General features: G+C 46.9%; 2 protein-coding genes across 2 annotated transcripts; both read right to left on the bottom strand.

The window, feature by feature from the left end:
* Positions 1-1,951: 1,951 nt before the first annotated feature.
* LOC147245704 (uncharacterized) lies at positions 1,952-7,253 on the bottom strand. The gene is made up of 5 exons (XM_086184590.1): positions 7,181-7,253; positions 7,024-7,086; positions 6,900-6,930; positions 4,599-4,843; positions 1,952-3,854 (listed from the first exon to the last, which is right to left on the bottom strand). The coding sequence occupies exons 1-5, from the start codon at positions 7,199-7,201 to the stop codon at positions 3,564-3,566; spliced, it is 651 nt and encodes a 216-aa protein (XP_086040716.1). The 5' UTR covers positions 7,202-7,253; the 3' UTR covers positions 1,952-3,563.
* A 3,637-nt stretch (positions 7,254-10,890) lies between these two features.
* Positions 10,891-20,387, bottom strand: LOC147245703 (uncharacterized). The gene is made up of 6 exons (XM_086185765.1): positions 19,562-20,387; positions 17,696-18,109; positions 16,391-16,536; positions 14,640-14,808; positions 14,318-14,480; positions 10,891-13,029 (listed from the first exon to the last, which is right to left on the bottom strand). Exons 2-6 carry the CDS (start codon positions 17,999-18,001, stop codon positions 12,722-12,724), a joined length of 1,092 nt encoding a protein of 363 aa, XP_086041891.1. The 5' UTR covers positions 18,002-18,109; positions 19,562-20,387; the 3' UTR covers positions 10,891-12,721.

Genomic DNA, 20,387 nt, shown 5'->3' with positions numbered 1-20,387 from the left:
CCAGCTTTTAAATCCAGTGTGAAAATGAAGATTGTGAATTCCCATAATCCACCGAGATAACTCCAGCGTCATCTGTGATTCTGAGATGTTCATGAAGCCAAACTCATGTGTCTTCCTCAGATAATCCAGAGTTCTTCCAGAGCAACACGGAGGCTTTGCACAGCTCAGGCAGCAGGACTGAGAGCAGGTGGGGGGACCTGCTCTTCAGCCTGTTGGCATCAGCTTGGCTTCACAAAGACACCGATTGTCCACCTTGAAGGAGGCAGAAACCCAGAGAACAGCGGATAGGTTTGCACTCCCAGTGGGAGCCTGAATTATTTCTGCAAGAATCTGGGTCTATTTGAGGCCTGAAGAGAGGAATGTTGACCTCTCCGGTTTCAGAGACAGAGGAGGCTCTGTTTGGAGCGAGGAAACCCCTCTGCCCACCAGTAGACTCCTCACTGAGTGTAAACATCAGTGATGAGGTGAAGCCAGGTATGCAAAGATATAAAATAAGATGGGAATCCAGTTGCCATTAGTTTTGGTTTTACTTGCGCCGAGCCTGACACTCCTGTGTCTCAGATTCAAAGAACCCCCTTGATCTTGTGGAGAAAAGCGGAAGGTTGAAGATGGTTCTCAAAAAAGAGAGAGAACTGTCACATAAAGAGCTCTCTGAGTGCAAATATCAAGTCATCTCTCCACTAAGTGGCGCTAGAGGACACACACATCACGTGAAGGACGCTCAGTGTTTTTATACTTAATGAAAATCAAATGATGGTGGCTACGTCAGACAACTGTCACCACTAGGGGGCACTATGACTTCAATTCAGCTTCCAGCCGGAGATTTCCAAACCATCTGACCATGTGGAGACAAGTTCCTTCAGTTTTGCGATTGATGATGAAGTTGGATGCTTCACCACTGTTTACCAGTACTGACACCAAGGAGAAAGAATGTCCCTGTACAGAAACGTGGTGAGAGAGAGTTTAGACTCCATCCTGGAAACGGAAATGAAGAAGGAAAGTAACAAGTGCATGTGGAGAGTGACGAGGCCATGATGATCACCCTCAGCCGTTTGACACACTCTCACACTCTCACTGTTACTCTTAATTGGAGAAAACATAGACCAAACACATGCCTATCGTGCCTGGCTGAAGCTGGAGGGCAGATTAACACTCAAGTCTACTCATTTCATTTAGGAACATAAATCATACGATTTTCTCAGAGCAAACATGTGACAACTGCCCAACCTAGAACCAATGAAATGAGTCAGACTGCTGTATTAGAGCCATTTCACAGTGGAATAGTTTGGCGTACTCAGTGAGAGAGACGGAAATCTTGAAGAAGCGACCTCCGACATTATTCTTGGGTAAAGGTCAACAGAATGTCTCGCAACTACTGCTGGCGGGGGAACTGTGGTTGTGTTCATGGGTCTCGTGTCTGTCTTTTGTTTGTGATGTTAAGTACTGTTTTAACTGCTGGGGGGGGGGGTGGGTGTTGTGGAGGGTTGAAGTTATTCTACTTGTGTATGAATTTATTTGTAAGCAAAAATATACATGGACGGCAAGAGTTGCTGTTACCCTCGCTGAAACTAACAGGGACCTGACATCATTCATTTGTGACTTCTACACATCTGCACAGGAACCGATCGGACTGGACTTAAGGCGTCGATACACACAACTGTGAGTTTAGAAACAGAGTAGAGGTGAAAGGGGAGTGGTCTGGAGGCGTTCCAGGTATTCAGTTGTGATCGCCCTTTATTGTCGTATGCATGACGAATATGTTGCATGCTCTCTGGAGGCAGAGAAACAGAAAGAGCTGGTCAGCCGTATGAGTTTGAGATTTTCTACATGACAGCTCCTTCTTCCCTTCCACTCAAAAGAGCCACCTATGAATCCAGCTGAATCCATAGTTCCTCACATTCCGCCGCCACGTCCTGATCGTTATATTTGAGCTCCTAACAATTAAAATCTTACCAGGTGCACATTCAACCGTGATTCAGCGTGCGATATTTATAACAGGGATCCATGACTGTACTATTAACATCATTTAACTTAATGTATCAAAAAGCTCATTCATCGTCTTCCACTTATTCCTTTCTATTAAGGGTCGCGGGGGGGCTGGAGCCTATCCCAGCCTCTACAGGCGAGATTCACCCTGGACAGGTCGCCACTCTATCACAGGGCCAACATACAGAGACAGACAACCATTGGCTCTCCCAGCCACACCTACGATCAATTTAGAGTCTGGATTAACCTGGTCCCTCTTGATGTCTTTGGACTGTGGAGGAAGCTGGAGTACCAGAGAGAACCCAGCAGGAACAGGGAGAACATGGAGACTCACACAGAAAGACCCCGTGCCCGAGCCGGGACTCAAACCCGGAACCTTCTTGCTGTGAGGTGACAGTGCTGACCACTGAGTGCCTCCCCTATAAAAAAAATTGATTTTAGAAAATGGTTTATCATTAAGGAAATTCAACAGGCGAAGCCAGAGATGTGGAGCTCAGCAGAACATTTACGATCAGTCAAACGTGAGGAACAAACTTACAGCATCCTGTTAATAAAGGAATGCTATGACAGAAAAAGAGTTCTCATGTAAGCGATGAGTTAAGTTGGATATTTTATCATCAGACATTCTTCGCAGGAATCCACAATGCTCCTCATTTGTGAAATAGTCTTGCACACACACGTGTTTGTGCACAGAACCTTTGTTTGCTTTTTAAGCCTCAGCTTCGTGGTACAGACATTGATGGCCGTGTTGGAAGAGAAACAGACGATGGCAGAGGTACCAGCAGGCTTTTGTTGCTGTCTGGCAGACTAAACTGAGGTTTAAAAAGAATCCTTCGGTTTTTGTGCACACGAACATTTCATGAATGAGGCCTCGGCATTGCTTCACAATGCATTTTTAAGGCAAGCATGTGCCACACAACGGAGTCCCAGGTTGTTCGTTATTGGCGAGGTGTCTCCATCTGCTGGAAAGCCAGAGTTATTACAGCCCTGACTCAACTAGAGCTCCCTGGTTAAAGGACAGCAGTAACAAATCTGAAACAACATGTGAGAATTGTCTCTGTCTGCTTGTCTCTGTTCTTGCCTGGAACGTTATTCTATTCTGGCTGTGGTGAGTATCTGACTGGTGTTCATCCTTCTGGCAGTGTCAGAAAAGAGAGTCAGCTACTTTTGGTAGGTTGAGTGTAAAACTAAATGCAACATCATGATTGCTTGTGGTGAAAAACTGTTGAGAAGTCTCCTGGCTTGTCCTGGTCTTTAGGATTCACTGAGATCTTGTGGAGGCGGTCGGGTGCAGCCAGGAGAGACCTTCACCCCAACGTGAGTGCCATCATTTGGACTTGGAGCATTTTTGCTGATATTGTTTGATTTGGTTTGTACATTCCAAACAAACACTTAACTTGAAGGCTTCCACCTAAAAAAAAAATACACACAAAAAAATGTACCGGAAAACTGTAGTAAAAATTGTACGACTGTTGGTTTTATAAAACACAGATCATTTTGGAGAAGAAAAACATCAATTTCCTGAGAGTTTTGCTCCACGTTTCAAGACGATGAAATAAAACAGACGGAACTCAAGGTCAGAGGAAATGATGCAGCAGAGCAAGAGTCACACTGGACAAAGCAGCAGCCAGGCCTGCAGAGCTGGACGCCATCTTCCTGTTGATGCTGGGTAGAGGACAGGAGGGGTACTTCCCTCCCACCTTTGATATCCCCTCGCTTGCCAGCAACACCCCAGAGAAGCTGATGGTTTGGGAGGTGGCGCTGGCCCAGGCGCAACTCTTTGGTAGCTGCTGCATCCACACACGGTCACCCTTCTTCAGTTCCTCCATGAAGAAACAGCTGTTGAGGGTGGTGTCCCCACCAGATACCTGGAGGCAGGGACATCGTATTCGTTCACTTTAGTCATGTTACCTCTCGGCTGAAGTCCACAAAGTATTAATTTGAAAAAATATGGGAGCATAGCAACAAATAATACCACGGAGCTGCTTCTCAGACGTACAAGTACACAGATTATGACTTTCAAAACCCTCGGACGTAGTGTAACAGTAACTGGTATCGGAGTGTTTGGCTGTGCCATGAATATCTACATTTTATATGCTGGGAATGTTAGTGACGAAAATAAATGAGAGTGAGAAAAATAATTAACATATAAATGCAGAAATACATGAAGCTCCACTACCGAAACCACGCTCCAGCCCTGGAGTCGACGACATGACCAGGGGGAGTCCGGGATGTTTTCATTTCTCTATCGACCACTTCACATCAGAACTGTACGTGAAGGTGTGAAGGAAGCAACCTTTGTTGCAGATGACATCATAGCCATGTTCCATTCCCATGCTTCTGAGGGGAGGCCCTCCGTGGATCAGTGCCCCCTTGGTGCGTTCACACCGGACACAGAGCTGTTCACCTGAGACTGCCTCACTCAGGACGCATGGCAACACCAGATCTGAGTGTGTGGTTCTTGGACCATTGCTGTCTCTAAGCTGTTGTTCTTTGTCAAAGGATATACAAATATAGACATGAACCTTATTCCACCGCATTCATGCATCACTCTAGCTTCCTCTTGTTTGCTACATTTTCTCGATTTCTGGTAACAAGTTTGTCTTATGTACTTGTGCATGGCACATCATTCTCCGTTCCCCGCCGACCATGAAGAACCAAAAATTGTTGAAGTTTCCACGGCAGAGCTGGGCAGCAAACACAAACTGGTAGATGCCAGCAACTGGTGCGATGAACACACCCGTGTCGTTGCTGTAGGCGGAGCCCTGGTTCACCAAAACCCGGTTGAAGATAATCGGGTCAAAGAGGACTTCTCTCAGCTGGCCCTGGTGAGTGACAAAAAAAAGAACAGCGTCCCCTGGGACATAGATTGAAGATTATCATTCGTCACCCATCACAACAGGAAGTAAAACAACGTTGATTGGAAGCTCTTGTGTTTGTGCCACTGTATCCATGGTGACATCCCAGCGCTGACAGCGTTTTCCCACCAATCATTTATCCGCTCTGGTCCGAATCAGTGGATGAGACTCGGTGATTTTCCCTCTTAGTTTGGTTTCACACAGGCAGAATATCATCTGCACCAAAATATACCGACAGTGGCAACATGAGAGTTGTCGCCCGCTCATTCATCAGGAATCACGCCGGTTTTGCGGGTGAATGAAGGACGGTTTGTTTACTTCCAGGATAAATTCAAATGTGGGACAGGAGTAAAACCAAACACAGAAGTTTTGTTCCAAGATCGCACGCTGCATTCACACCGACCCAAAAGAGAGTAAACAGACCAGAGTTCAGTTCAAACATACTTGATGAGATCGGTGTGAAAACGTCACTCGTGGCACAGTGACGCCAGTCTCAGAGTCAGGGAGTGGTCTGCCTGAAGCAGAGCTGCACTTTGATTCATTCCTAGGAGTTCGGTTGCTGGAATCGTTTTATCGGCCCTGCTAAGAGGAGCTTGCATTGCTGACATCTCATCTTCGACCACAGAGACTTTGTAGCCAACAGCAAACCTCAGTACAATTCGTCCAGGCAAGGTAGTTTTGGCTGTGGACCATCGCCAACACCTGGATGCAGACATGCTCGATGAGCTCAGCGCCACCACCAAAAACAGCCCCACATCTGCACGTCATCCAAAAGTTCACTGCCACTTCTCATTTCTGACAATATCTAATCGAACCAGCGTCTATTGACACGAGGCTGGCTGTGGTCTGCAGCGATCGCTCCTGCAGCTCCCAGCTTCCACTACAGGCAGTCAGAGCTTACAGTCCCCACTGAGAACCACCAAGCTTGCACCCACAGCGCTGGCTGGGTCGTCTCTAAAGAAATCAACAAGCTTCAACCAGCTTGACCTTCACTGTCCGACTCACCTCAGGACGTGAATGACATCGCTCGGCCGACACCGTTTGGTTTGGAGATGATGTCCACAGACTCACCTGCAACTACAACTACAACTACAACCACAACTACAACTACAACCACAACTACAACTACAACCACAAATACAACTACACGCCCATTACAGTTTAACTCCAAATCACCACTTTAAAACTGCCTCCCTCCTAACGAGCTCACATGTCCCATATTTTGATTTGTCAAAAAAAGGCTGAACTTACAACAACATTTTTAAGACGAAATTACATGATAACAAGTTTCTTATCTTGTTATCCCAAGATAAGAAACTTGTTATCTCATGAGAATGAGATGAGAACTTGTAACTCCTGATAATAATCTGACTGTGAGAGAGAAGCCATTATTTTCATCCCTCCATCTTCTCCTGTTCAGGGTGGTGGGGGTGGAGCCTATCCCAGCAGCCTTCCCCCTGGACAGGTCACCAGTCCATGGCAGGGCCAGCACATAGAGACAGACAACCATTGGCTCTCCCAGCCACGCCTACAGTCAATTTAGAGTCTGGATTAACCTGGTCCCTCTTGATGTCTTTGGACTGTGGGAGAAGCTGGAGTACCAGAGAGAACCCAGCAGGAACAGGGAGAACATGGAGACTCACCCAGAAAGACCCTGTGCTCCAGTCGGGGCTCCAACCTGGAACCTTCTTGCTGGGGGGGCACAGTGAGGACCACTGCTCCACCGTGCCTCCCCCTTATTTTGATATTAATTGTAAATTTTGTACTTGTCCTGTTTTGTCAAGATAACAAGTTAATTATCCTGCTCTATTATCTCGTTAACAAAGCCTGTTGTCTTGTGACATAAAGATCATATCATCAGACGCCATTAACATTGAGATGGTTGGGATCTTTGCAGTACTAAAACAGGAAGTGTTAATGTTTTCATACACGTATGCATCAACACAACACCGTCAGTATGTTACACACTTACACATACAGACTGATCAGGAATTATCATGCATGCACTCCCCCCCCCCCCCCCCCCACACACACACACACACACACACTGCCCACCTTGTGATTTGGCTGCTGTCTGACTGGGCATCTGTAGAGAAGGTCAAGGAGGCAGTTGGTTATGTGGAGCCTTTTAAAGAGAGCTGAGCCGCTGAGCTTTAGGTTCAAAGTGCTGGTCACTCACAGATCCCACTGAAGCCGCAGCAGCCAGCATGGTTACACACGAGACCATCACTACAGAGTACATCTGCAACAAAGGACACCCCAACAAACCAGATCATAACCAAAAGTTGTAATTAGTGACCTGATTAGACAGGCAGGCAGGCAGAAGCCGGACTGACCAGGATCCTGGTGGGGCTCATCTTCCTGCAAACCTGAGCAGCACTGACAGACCTGCCAGGCTTCTGTTGGAGTGGCTCTGTGCCCAGCAGGCAAAGTCCACCAGCAGCTGTTTTGTTACAAAATCTGTTTGACTAACTCATGCCCACCACACACACACACACACACACACACACACACACACACACACACACACACACACACACACACACACGAGGGCTCAGGGACTGTCCGTCCTATTGAGCTGTTTCAGGTGTGACTGCTCACTTTCCCAAGCTGGCAATGTTTCATACTCAGCCATTGTAATAAGTCTTTCATATTTGCGTCTGCTGGGACTTTGCCTCCCACCGGCTCCTTCACAAGCACAGCAGTGCATCCAGGGCAGGACTCGTCCCATCAACATGACTCAGGGAGGGGGGCTGCTGGACATGGAATATTCCTAGAATGTGCTGAGTAGATCCCAGGGGCTGTAAAGGACATCACCATGTGGGATATGGAAGGGGGATGCTTCAGAAAGGTCTTTAAAGAGTATAGTGATGTCCCTTTTCAGATATTCAGGGACCAGTGAGGAAGTTCTGAAAACATTTAGGGGACAGTTTAGGTCAGGAACTCCTTTTTAGGTCTCTTGTCTATATTCCAATAACACCTGTTCCTTTTAAGTCATTACATCATCTTCCTGGAATGTTCTACCGGCAAAATTAGGTGAAATGCCATTCCTTTGTTGCTGAAAGTGAAGCCAAAAAGCTCAGCAGCTGTAGCTGAGACGGGCGTGTGAGTCCTCTGTTGTGCGTTGTGGAGGTTTTTTTTGGTGTAAAGCAAATTGAGAATCTATGTGCATCAGACACGGGTGTGTTTCCATCACCCTCAGAGTGAAGGGAAATGGACACCGCTATTTTGGAACAGGTTCCTAGTCCTCATCGAGTGTTTCACTGAGTTGTTGAATCCATCGTCATCTTCCGCTTTTTCCTACACATTAAGGGTCGGGGGGGGCTGGAGCCTATCCCAGCATCTACAGCGAGAGGCGGGGTTCACCCTGGACAGGTCGCCAGTCCATCGCAGGGCCAACATAGAGACGAACAACCATTCACACTCACATTCATACCTACGGTCAATTTAGAGAATCAATCAGCCTCGTCCCCTCTTGATGTCTTTGGACTGTGGAGGAAGCTGGAGTACCAGAGAGAACCCAGCAGGAACAGGGAGAACATGGAGACTCCACACAGAAAGATCCTGCGCCCGAGCCGGGACTCGAACCCGGAACCTTCTTGCCGTGAGGCCACAGTGCTGACCACTGCACCACCGTGCAGCCCAAGTTGTTGAATATGTCAGACAAATACACCAATCAGCCAAAACATGACTATCACATTTCATTTGTCATTAGCGGACACTGTCTGTGTCAGATGTGGGGCGTTTGGTCTGGACCGCCTCCTCTTGTGTCAAGAACCAACAGCGATAGAAATCTAAATCTTACTGCTGCTGCTGAGTCCAGACGGGGAGAGAAAGAGAGGACATGATCACCAGCGTATTGAAAGGCGAGGGAACACTTTTTAGTGACAGTCACCATGGTGGTTGTTGTGATGCGTTGTTGTGACGTCATCGGATGTGGACCTGGTTTTGGACCAGTTCTGACATCGTTCACGGCGTTTCTATCATCCCACCGAAGTTCACGTTCAAAATCCAACCACGGCCTTTTGAGTTGTCCTGCGAAGCCAGACAAACACCAGTGATGACACTCTGCCACGGGCAGAGGAAATGAGACAAAAGGTGTGTGTTTCCCCATCAGCTATCAGCTCTCATTGCTGTAGAAATTGGGCCCGGTCAGACCAAATCCAATTCTCCATAATGGGACCTTTTGCCTGACTGTAAATCCTTCTCTCTGCTCTCAGTCACTACACGTAAATCTCTCTCTCTAATCCCTGTTGTTCCAGTCTGTTCTGCCCAGCTTTAAATGCTGTTACCTCAACAAGAGCCACAGAGGTCCTCGTTCACGGCATGATCAGTCCTGTCCTGCAGTTTTCACTGACGCGCAGTTACGCAATGCTGGGCTCAGAAACTTTTGGAACTACCTCTTGTTTGCCTCAAACTGCTATTTTATTATTCTTCACTTGCTGTAGAAATCCAGCCGGCGACGTCTAGAGGGACTCTGACCTTTCAGAGGGAATCTTAGGATGAAATCGCTGATATGTGATAATGGAGGTCTGCTCTCTGGCTTCGCTCTCAGTCTGCCTCTGTCCATTTAACTACACATGCACGTGCGCGCGTGCACACACACACACACTGTCAATAAGTATATTCCAGCATTATTCATCGTGACATCTGGCTTCTTTTTTTTTTCCTTCTATGACCTGGACAGGGCTGTGATTCTGTCACATTATCTTTCCTCCCATAAGTCCAGCGCTAATCCTCAGTGGCTTCCAGAGACATATGCTCCTCATCAAGAACTCTGTCCGCACCGCTGCCAGCTTGTCACACTGCAAAGATAAATGCTTAACAAAGAGGGGCCCCGTTGTGCAGAGAAGCATGGAGGTCTCTGCCCAGGTCCCCCAGCACGAGCAGTGTCCTAACCTTGTTAATTAGATTTTGCGATATTAAATGGAGGAACATGGCAACCCTTTTGGAAATGCACTTCTTCACTTCCATCCACAGAGCCAGACAAGAGGCCTCCTCTCCTCTTGGCCCTCAGAGACCAGCTGACCTCTAGTTAGCTTAGCACAACGAATGCTTGTGGAAGTCAGACGTTATCAGGTTACCACACTTTTCTGACAAAAAAAATGTTTTGTGCCTGCCTCTAAAGAACTGGGCCTTTCAATAACATTTGCTATGCAATAACAACATGAAATGGCAAGAAGCTGTCACCTCTGAGTCAGCCTCATACAGAAGCTGGAACTCCTTTCTACTCACTCCTACAGGGATTTGCTGCTCAAATCTTTGGCCAGCCGTCGTCGACTGCATCTGCCTGGTCTGAGCAAGGACAGAGTATTTAGCAACCTGCAAAAAAACAACAACCTTAGTTTGTATGTGTGGTGTTGGTCATATCAGAAGTGTTGCATGTCCTCACCTTGGCACATCGGAGTTGGCTGCCTTGTAACTACGCTGTACTTTGGTTTCCTTTTGTCTCCACAACCTGAGGTAGGCGCAAGTCGATGTGTGTTGCTGTGTTTTTAATGTCTGAAGCCCACTGAAATGAATGTCTTTGCTGTTCACGCCTACCTCGAGTGCACGGACTTGGCCCCATTTTAGATCTTAATACCGATTTGTTTCGTTTTTTGAAGCTGAAAATTTCTTGACAACTCGGAAACTGCTAACTAATCATGACCTATTTTTTTAAAGAGAGGTTTTTGGAAGCTAAGCAGGCGACACAGAGGAACACTGAGGCTTCCCATACATCACTATTCATTGTGCTAAGCTAACTAGCAGTCAGCAGGTCTCTGGGGGTCTCTCTATCCTCTTGTCTGGCTCTAAAAAGGACAGCTAAACAGTTGGTGAGTTCATTTACACCAGAAAAGCGTTGAATATATTTGGGAAGTGAACCTCTCCAGGTCCCCTCAGGGGCCCCCATGAGGATTCTGGGGACTACAAGATTAGTTGTTGGTGGTCAAGCTTTTGCTGTTTGCAGACACTGGTGTGGATGTAGGTTGATCTAATAAACGTTTCTTCACGAGGGTTGTTTTTTTTTCTTTCACTTTTATTGATGAAATCCTTTGACAACCAAACAGAGAAACTGATATGAAGGTCAGCAGACAGGATAGAGGAGGATTATATCCATATGAACAATAACTGAGCTGCTGTCCGTGACATTTGGGCCGGTGAACTAATCTTCTTACTCTGCACACTGAGCTGCAGCTTTAGCGTTCCCTTCAAACATGTAGAGGAGCTGTCGAGCTTTCTGTGGTGCTCAGGTATCTTTTAATGATAATAAAAATAGACCTCCCTGACAGGTACGTCACATGTTCCCTTGACCAAAACCCACTGGGATTTTTACGCTGGATTTTCAGTTTTTGCCAAACACAAGACCGGTGGTGAACAAACATTTATAAGACTGAAACATTTTGTTTTTTTTCTGAAGATCATCAGCAGTCATGACGACTCCTTTAATTTTTTTATTTTTTTACCGTGAAGGCAGTCATTAGGAGTGCAAAACTAATATGATCGGAACAAACCCCAGCGTGCACGCATCACTTCAACGCCACCGCGACTAAGCTGTGTGCTTCTGATGTTCAGTGCCTCTGTTGACCTCTCAGAAGTTCTGTTTTGTGACTTGTTTGCAACTTACGAGTTGAAATTCAATAACATAGGCAGTATAACAAAATGTTAAAGTCAATCTAAATCTAAACTGAACCATCTACATTTCTGGCATTTCATGGGAAAGATCCAATTTATTTAATTCAACAGGGGGTCCTACTCGTGCACGCCCAGAGTGAGAGTTGGGTTTGAGTTCTGACCATAAGTCAGACCCGTTCCCCATGGGGGTCAGCCTCCACCCGGGGGGGTGCCTTGTCACCTATCCTGTTTGGGAATTCCAGGTACAGGATTTGGAGGCGGAGTCGTGGTTGGAGGCAGGGGGTTGGAGTTTGGTGGGCCGAGGACTGCGTCACTCTTTTGTGTGAATGATGTCGACTGGTTGAGTCTGTGACCTTCAGTTCTCTCTGGATCAGTCCGCAGCCCAGGGTGAAGCAGCTGGGGTGAGGATCGGCACGTCTAAATCGGAGTTCCCAGCAACCATTTCAAGTAGGGAATGAGTCCTTCCCCCCAAGTTCTAGTATCTTGGGGTCCTCTTTTCAGGAAATATAACGACTCAGTGTGAGATGGACTGAAAAATCGGAGCAGCAGGAGCAGTTTTGAGTTGGCTTCACTGCCTCCTTGTAACTAGACAAAAGCTGAGCAGACGGCAAAGCTATCGATCTACCAGTCAGTCTGTGTTCCTTCTCTCACCTGAAATATGGGTCGTGTCTGAAAGAAAAGAGGGAGATCGCGGATGCAAGCGGCCAAAATGGCTTCCCTCTGTGTTTCACCGTGCTGCGACCTCTGCAGCCCTGCTTCAGATACTGTAAGCAGTTGAAGATGAATGGACAGTGACTGATTTACGAGCTGTGAGATTAATTCCTTCACCATTTTGCATTACATCTATTTGCAACAATTTTATTGCATCGATTCCTTATTTGAAATATTTACACTGTAGTGTTGCATCACATGGTGACGGGGATGATGACGGGGATGAATCATATCCTCTCAAATATAACCCTATCATGTGGTTGATCATGTGACCAGAAGGATAAAGGATGGAAAAATAAATTAATGTATCCTGTACAAACAGTAGCAGCCGTAGCAGTACATAAAATATACTGTACATTCAGAGCTTTGCAAACATTTTCAAATATTTAATGATGCAGAACAGCTATCGACCTGTGGCAGCCATCTTGGACAGCACGCTGCAGACTTCCTTGTCTTTAGATCTGTTGGGTTTGCTCGTCACGGTTCAGCACAGTAATCATGAAATGAACCAAACCCTGGATTTTGTGAATCCTGCTCCACACCTCTTCCCTTTAGGATGGGGGGCTCTGGGTTTGCGTCTGTGACTCAGTATCCCAGTTCTTTCCATGGTTCCTCTTCCTGTTTGTTTCTGCCATGACCACAGCCGCCACCACAGTGACCAGCACGGTGACAGTGATGACCAGTACGGTGGCGGTCTCTGCGATGCAGAGCTGGCTGTCCACCCAAGCCAGTGATGCCCCGGCCAGCTGCGGCGGGTCCTGACATGTCACGTTGTGGTAGTCGTCGATGTGGAGATGGCGAACATGCAGGATCTTACTGAAGACGCGGTGCAGGTCGCAGTCACAGCTCCAGGGGTTCTCTGAAGGGAACACAAGGCTCATGAAAACACAGCTCGGTTCTGCCAAATGAGTGAAGTCTCAAGTGTGGCTCCATTTTACTGCATCGAGCATTAAGCCCCATTTTAAAAAAGGATCTTAGTCTGTACGTTAGTGACCTTTTAGAGCTTTTGATCATTTTGAAATTGATTTATTACTTTAGAAGTCACTACACAGCCTCGCACTACATGCTTTGATTTTAGGAACCAGGGAGGAATGACATTCCTTCTGATATTCTGGTTCTTCTCTTTTAGCAGTACCACAAAACTGAAACAAAATTTTGAGAAGTGATCTATTTAGTCATCCATCCATCCATCTATCCATCCATCCATCCATCTATCCATCCATCCATCCATTTTAAGGGTCACGGGTGGGGGGGGGGGGGGGGGCTGGAGCCTATCCTAGCAGTTCACCCTGGACGGGTTGCCAGTTCGTCACAGGCTTATCTGGAGCAAGTAGAGGTTCGGTATCTTGCTCAAGGACACTTGGACATGGTCACCGGAGGAAGTGGGGATCAAACCAGCAACCGCTCAGTTGTTAGACAGCCACTCTACCTCTGAGCCACGTCACATCACAACCAGTCCGTTGGCTGCAGCCCAGCCTAATGGAACAGGGCTCTAATCAGTTTCTTCTAACAGAGTCTTTGTTTAGGCAGCCGGGTGGAGCAGTGGTCCTCACTGAGGCCCCCCATCAAGAAGGTTGTGGGTGGAGCCCCGGCTGGAGCACGGGGTCTTTCTGTGTGAGTCTCCATGTTCTCCCTGTTCCTGCTGGGTTCTCTCTGGTACTCCAGCTTCCTCCACAGTCCAAAGACATCAAGAGGGACCAGGTTAATCCAGACTCTAAATTGACCATAGGCGTGGCTGGGAGAGCCAATGGTTGTCTGTCTCTATGTGTTGGCCCTGCCATGGACTGGTGACCTGTCCAGGGGGAAGGCTGCTGGGATAGGCTCCACCCCCACCACCCTGAACAGGATAAGTGGTAGAAAATGGATGGATGGATGGCCCAAAATGGTGACCGTGAAACTGCCTATCATGCCAATTCAACAACTATTAATCAATACGCCCAACGGCAGATGTGAAGCTGGTGGTTTCTGATGTGTAGTTTTTACCCATTTATTGTCAGAAAATGACTATGAAGCAGTGAAATCCATGATCATAAAAGGTGAAATTATTGAATATTCGTGAATATTGACTTAAATGAAATTGACTGTTGCCTCTTCATAAATCAAGACCAAACAAGGACATGGCTGCTGCTTGCAGTGACGTTTGCCACCTGACAGCTGGATGTGTGTCGCTGTGGTATGAAGACTGATGAAGGTCTTAAACTTGAGGTGATGGAGGTTGTTGCCCTCCAGAGCAAGAATAGCCAGGCTGTAGAGAGGAGCCAGGGCGCCGTTGTCGATCTGGGATATGTTGTTATAACTCAGCTGGAGCACCTGCGCGCACACACACCCACCCACCCAGACATACACACACCCAGACACGCATGCGCGCGCGCACACACACACACACACACACACACACACACACACACACACTCGGGTTATAGACAGGCAATCAGACAACATGGTGTACGCACAGTAGTAATTCCGTACCTCCAGTCCAGGCAGCATATCCAGGCTCCCCTGCTGCACCACGGTTAGATTGTTGTTGTGCAGGTAGAGCTGTCTGAGGCGGGAGAGGCCCCTGAACACTCCAGGGCTCACCAACACCAGCCGGTTATGGCTGAGGTCCAGCTTCTCCATGTTGTCCAGGTACTCCAGACTGAAAGACGGACAGACAGACAGTCAAGTATTGCCTGGCATCAGTCAATCTGTGTAGTACACAGTTACCCCCCCTCCACCGCTGTTTCACTGAAGAAACTGCATTTCTGCATAAATGGATTGAAATGACACTCGTGGAGCAGGAGCATGGAACAACACATGAACAGACAAGGGACCATAACATCTTTGCTAGCTTTCGTTGGCACCCTGTTCGTTCAGTCTCTCTGAAATCCACCGCAAAAGTTCAATGTTTTCCTCATACTCTGGAATGGAAGAGAAAAAAAAAGCGGAAAGAAGAGTTTTGAGGGTCACGGAAGTTCCCAGATACAAACTCACAGACACCGGATTAAACTATGACGTAACTCTCCCGGCATCGCAGCTCACGGAAAACAAAAGTGGAGAATGAAGAGACATAGATGCTTCCAAATGGTGCAGCACAGTAAAAACACACAGTGACGCCTGGAAACGGTCCGTGCAGTTACAAGCAGAGCAGCTGATCTTGAGTTGAGACTTCAAGGCTACCTAAATGATAGCCCTGTTGCCGGCGGTGAATGGATGGCAGGAGCTCCACTCACTACGACTGCTCAGCTGAACAATTGTCCAGTGGGAGGGGAAGCATCAGTAAATAGGGTCGAAAGGGTCAACAACTCATATTTGATGATTGTAACCCTTTGTGCATTTGTATGATTTTTGCATGACTTGAATCATAAATCCATACATAACTTGTGGTTTACACAGTGCTTAACTGTAGGGGGTCACACATAAAAGGTCATTGAACCAAGATGAGCCAAATCTTTCTGGCCTGCCATCTGAAAGTTGTCAGGGGAACATGAGAGTGACAGGACGTCCCAAAAATCACAAACAAGATGGAATCTTCAGTTCATGATATGAATGTCTCAGAGAAACAAGCACAAGTCAAAACTGTCTGAATTGCAGCAAAAACAAAACAAAAAAGGAGGATCATGCATAACAGAAAGAACTGGGATTTTGTTTTCACAAGAATGTTTGATGATGCAGAGCCTGTTGCCTAAAGGCGTCTCTCATGTGACAACGTGACCCTCCAGGCCTGCAGGTGGGGCTGTGGAGCCATGCCAGCAGAGGCAGAGTAAGTGCTTGAAAACTTGTGGAGCTCATCTTCGTTGTCTATCAGGCTTCAAACGCAGACACGGTTGCTTTGAGAATTCTAGGTTGTTCATACTTTGCCTTTTTGGTAAAATGGCATCAACTTCTGTTGTTCTTTTTGCCCTCTAGGAACTAATGTAGATCAGACATCCCCCAATCACATCCTTGAAATTAGTTGTGCTTGGGTTTCAGAGGAAACTTGCAGGAGGAGTTTGATGTCGTAGTTTCTCACTGTGCATTTGCATCACGTTTTGGGGTGCCAGTGTTGGAAACAATGGACCTGCCACGAAAAATTAGAGGTGCGCTGCACTGTCACAAGCACGTCAGGCTGAGACTGATTCCCAAGATTACTGACTCAAGTCAGGTCATGGACCCGGTGTGTTTCAGGCTTGAGGATGATCTGGAGGGAGCTGGGAGGAATATGGAGTCAGATAGTGAGGAGGGATGGGCTACTGCGTCACCTGTATCCTGATAAATGATGTAAGTGGTTGTGCTCCAGTCGCAGCTCTCTGAGTGCAGACAGACTGGTTGAGAAGTCGACAGGCAGAGTTGTTATCTGGTTCCAGCTCAGATCCAACTTCTCCAGGAAGGACAATGACAAAAATGCCTGTGGAAAGACAGAGTTCTTATTTTCCAAAAGTCCTTCCTCCTTCCATCTTTAATCTTTTAAGCCCTGTTCAGACTACATGACTTTTTTGGTCGGCGACGCGCCCTGCTGTTCACACCACCCGACGCTCAATCGGGCTGCTGTTCACGCTACAAGATTTGTCGGCGGACGGGAGTGTTCAGACTACATGATTTTCCCTGTCAGTTTGCTATGCGCGGCATGCGACCTCCCAGTCCACTGTCTTCGAGTTCACACCTCATTACTTTGGTCGCTGCTGTCGTTACTGCCTCACCCCGATTTGGGGGAGGGAAGTTGCCGACGCCTAAAATCGTGTAGTGTGAAGTGGGCTTTACCTGAGTCATCCATCAGTTTTCTGAAGGACGGAATTCAGTCAGTTTGTTTGTCTGATTGTTGTTAATGCGATGTTTCAGGAACTCCTCAAGGGAGTCTCATCAAAATTAGCATGAGCCACCTTTGGAGGTCAAAGGTTAGGGTCATCTATCAGCCGTCTTAAGTGTGCAGCACTTACACTTCATCTGACACAACTACTATTTTCAGATTATATTGAACTTGAAGGCGGCACGGTGGTGCAGTGGTCAGCGCTGTCGCCTCACAGCAAGAAGGTTCCAGGTTCGAGCTCTGGCACGGGGTCTTTCTGTGTGAGTCTCCATGTTCTCCCTGTAATTGGGGACTCGGCTGATTGATTCTCTAAATCAACCCTAAGTATGAGTGTGAATGGTTGTCTGTCTCTATGTGTTGGCCCTGCCATGGACTGGCGACCTGTCCAGGGTGAATCCCGGCTCTCGCCCGTAGCCACTGGGATAGGCTCCACCCCCCCACGACCCTTAACAAGAATAAGCGGAAGACAATGGATGGATGGACTGAACTTGAAGTTATACTTCAACTCTGCAGTGCGTACACATGGACTGACATTCTGGATACTGTCATCCCAGATCACCTTCATTTTCAGTTCACCTTCTTCTCCCCAGTTGCTGGGAATTCAGCTCTGACACTGAACACCGCAACTACTTTCAATACTCTTTCAAAGCTTCATCTTCACTGTGACACTACAGAATCAGAAAGTCAGAATTTTAAAACATCTCAGTCTTTCCCTTGTAAGCGAGAGATTTTTCTGGTCCATCTCATTGTCTCTTCATACCTGTGGTTGAATGTCCTGTATCTGGTTGTTGGTCAGCACCAGCACCCGTAGTGACCACAGACCGGTGAAGGCTCGGGTGCCAATCATACTCAGGTTGTTTCCTCCTAGTTCGAGCAGCCAGGTGCCGTGTGGGAGGCCCCTGGGGACATGCACAAGCCCACGGACACGGCAGTCCACCAGGTCAGTGTGTTCGTAGCAAAGGCACTGGTGTGGGCATGACTGTGAACACTCCACAGATGGGAAGAGGAAAGGGGGCAGATAAAAGGTGAAAAGAATGAAGAATAGGACGAGGAAGAGGAGGCACATGTTTCCTTGGGTGGCTCGTTCAGGGGAGGAGTGTAGATCCCTGAGTGAAGCTTCAGAGTTTGATTCTTCGGTTCACTTCAGCAATGCTCGAGGTCAGCATTGAAGCAACTGGACGTAAAAAAAACCAAAAAGAGTACAAGTTTTTCTTTCCATGAACATACAACTCTAAGTTTAAGGAGCCATAAATACCTCTGAATACTGTGTTTCTAACCTTCCTCTCACATTATAAGTCACAGTGCACCACGTGGATGCCTCACCCACTCCTTGGACCTTTTTCCACTGTTCTACTCAGAACCATTTTTTTCTAATTTTCAGAACAATTATGTTTATATATGTTGTTTGTATTTTATGTTCAGCAGTGTGACGAACCACAAACCTAATTCATCTTACGTAACCGGGGCGGTCACATCAGGAGCCAGGAGCAGTCATATTTGGTATGGTGCAGGAACCTAGTCTGCTTTTAGTCCTGGCAGGGAGAACGTTCCCTCAGTGGTGTTTGGGCTCTCCCTGTCCACCAGTGTGACTTAAAGGGAGAACTGTCCATCAGACCGTGTCAACAGTGGCTCCATGACTACGGGGCCCTGGAGTGGCCATAAAGAGGCCACGAGATGTAACCTGTGGCCCCGGAGCAACTCAAGGGAACAAATCCTCAAAATAACTACATTGAGGAAAGAAGCCAAGGATTATTTAAACTGAGGGAACAAGTTGTAGCTAGACCCCTCAAAATATTTCAATTGAGGTATCAAGTTCTACATTGTGGCTTAAGAACAACTAAATTCTCGTTATACCTATATAACTGTTATATCTTGTAACTAAGAATGAATGAAATCAGAGGGAAAACCTCTCAAATATTGTGGCCTCCCAAAATTTGGAGGGAACAAGTTATATCTTGTGGCTTCAATATAAGAAAATTCTTTAAAGGTCTCGAAATATACACTCTCAAAAAAAAACCTCTGTCAGTGGCCTCTCCAGGGCTCCGTAGAGACCTGTGGACTCCATAAGCCATCATAATGTTTTACTGCATCTGGAAGATTCCGCTCATCAAAGTCGGCAGCCTACAGATTAGTGGCAGACTCGTGCAATGCAATGCACGCAATCAGTAAAAAGCATGAGAGCCACTCAGCCTCACTGCATGGTTGCTGTCAAAGTCTGGTTCTCTGAGGCCGCTCGTCACATTTCACCTCCTTTGTCCAATCAAGTATAATTACATCATCGCAGTCATCAGCGCAGAGCAGGACTCGTCCTCTCTGACTGCAGCACTGCCACGAAAGCAGCTACAACTTCACAAGCGTCTCAATACAAAGAAGTCCTTTTCTATAAGGTTTTATTGTTTGTCCTACAGAATGACCATCAAAGATATTTGCATGTCAGTACTTCTTTAAAAATAGAGTAGGAGGTATTGGACTTCAACACGTCTGCATTTATGAAGATAAAAACTCAAGCCAACCACAATCAAAATAACAAAAATGAATTAAAGTCAGTTTCCATCTAAATAGGAACCCTCCGCTTTGGTTCTATGTTTCATGTAAAAGCATCCCGTTCCCCTGACGCGTGACCCACCTCTGCTGAGGAACCAAGATGTGTCCATCCTGGTGCGGAAAAGGAAATGTCCTCTGCTTCGGTTGGATGAGACAAAGACAGAGACAGACTCAAAGACCGAGTGATGTGGTTTGGTGATGACGGTGGCGGGAGACTCTCCGTGCGGTCAGCTGTGTCAGTAATCCTGTAATCCTTTCCAATCACCAAATGTTTCATCCCATCCACTAAATGCTCGTCTGATGTTTTCATCAGCTTTCAGTGTCTGTCCCCGTCCCTCTCATTTCCTGTTAATACCTCCAGGGAGCCTTGGCATCCCTCCATCCATCTGTTTCACTGACTTTTATATTACATAAAACCTCTTCTGTATCTCTCCTGGGGGCGCGTGCTCTCAGGGGGAAATCTACGACTGGAAGGTGCAAAGATTTCTGATTGGTGCATTAATTACCTCCAGAATGGTGCTTCTGTCCTGTTTTAGTTTTTTTCCCAGCTGCTTTGGCCCAACACTGCTGGTCTTCCACAGGTAAATAATCTCACCTCAAACATTTGAATTGAATGGGAAGCAGTTTTTAAAAGTCACTAAACAAGTAAAATAAAGCCTCCATACTGCTCGTCTGAAGGAATCCGAGTGCCCTGAAGCCTCAACATGCTGTTGTCATGATCCTTGTGTCCTGTGCCTGCTTTATTTTGTAGTAGTGTCCTGTCTTCCTGTGCTCCCTGGACTCACGCAGCATCAGTAAAAACAGCTTTCATGGTTGAGTGGATGTTCTGCAGTTACAGTGACTGCTGAAAAAGCTTCATCAGAATAACAAGCTAGCATGAAAAACCTGTAAAAAAGAAATGCAGCCAA

Source organism: Aulostomus chinensis, chromosome 18 (assembly GCF_037954235.1).
Source record: "Aulostomus chinensis isolate RoL2024-O1b breed Wild chromosome 18, RoL_Achi_v1.0, whole genome shotgun sequence".
Taxonomy (NCBI): domain Eukaryota; kingdom Metazoa; phylum Chordata; class Actinopteri; order Syngnathiformes; family Aulostomidae; genus Aulostomus; species Aulostomus chinensis.
This window is presented reverse-complemented; position numbering and strand designations above follow the sequence as displayed.

Bases quoted from the DNA above. Each gene is read 5' to 3' on its own strand.
- LOC147245703 (XM_086185765.1), bottom strand. From the start codon at position 18,001: ATGTGCCTCCTCTTCCTCGTCCTATTCTTCATTCTTTTCACCTTTTAT. The intron at 16,537-17,695 runs GTATGAAGAGAC...GTCTTTCCACAG, and splicing joins TACAGGACATTCAACCACAG to GCATTTTTGTCATTGTCCTT. The intron at 14,809-16,390 runs GTGACGCAGTAG...TCCGTCTTTCAG, and splicing joins CATCATTTATCAGGATACAG to TCTGGAGTACCTGGACAACA.
- LOC147245704 (XM_086184590.1), bottom strand. From the start codon at position 7,201: ATGAGCCCCACCAGGATCCTG. The intron at 7,087-7,180 runs GTCAGTCCGGCT...CCTTTGTTGCAG, and splicing joins TGAGCCCCACCAGGATCCTG to ATGTACTCTGTAGTGATGGT. The intron at 4,844-6,899 runs GTGGGCAGTGTG...TCTATGTCCCAG, and splicing joins GACAGCAGCCAAATCACAAG to GGGACGCTGTTCTTTTTTTT.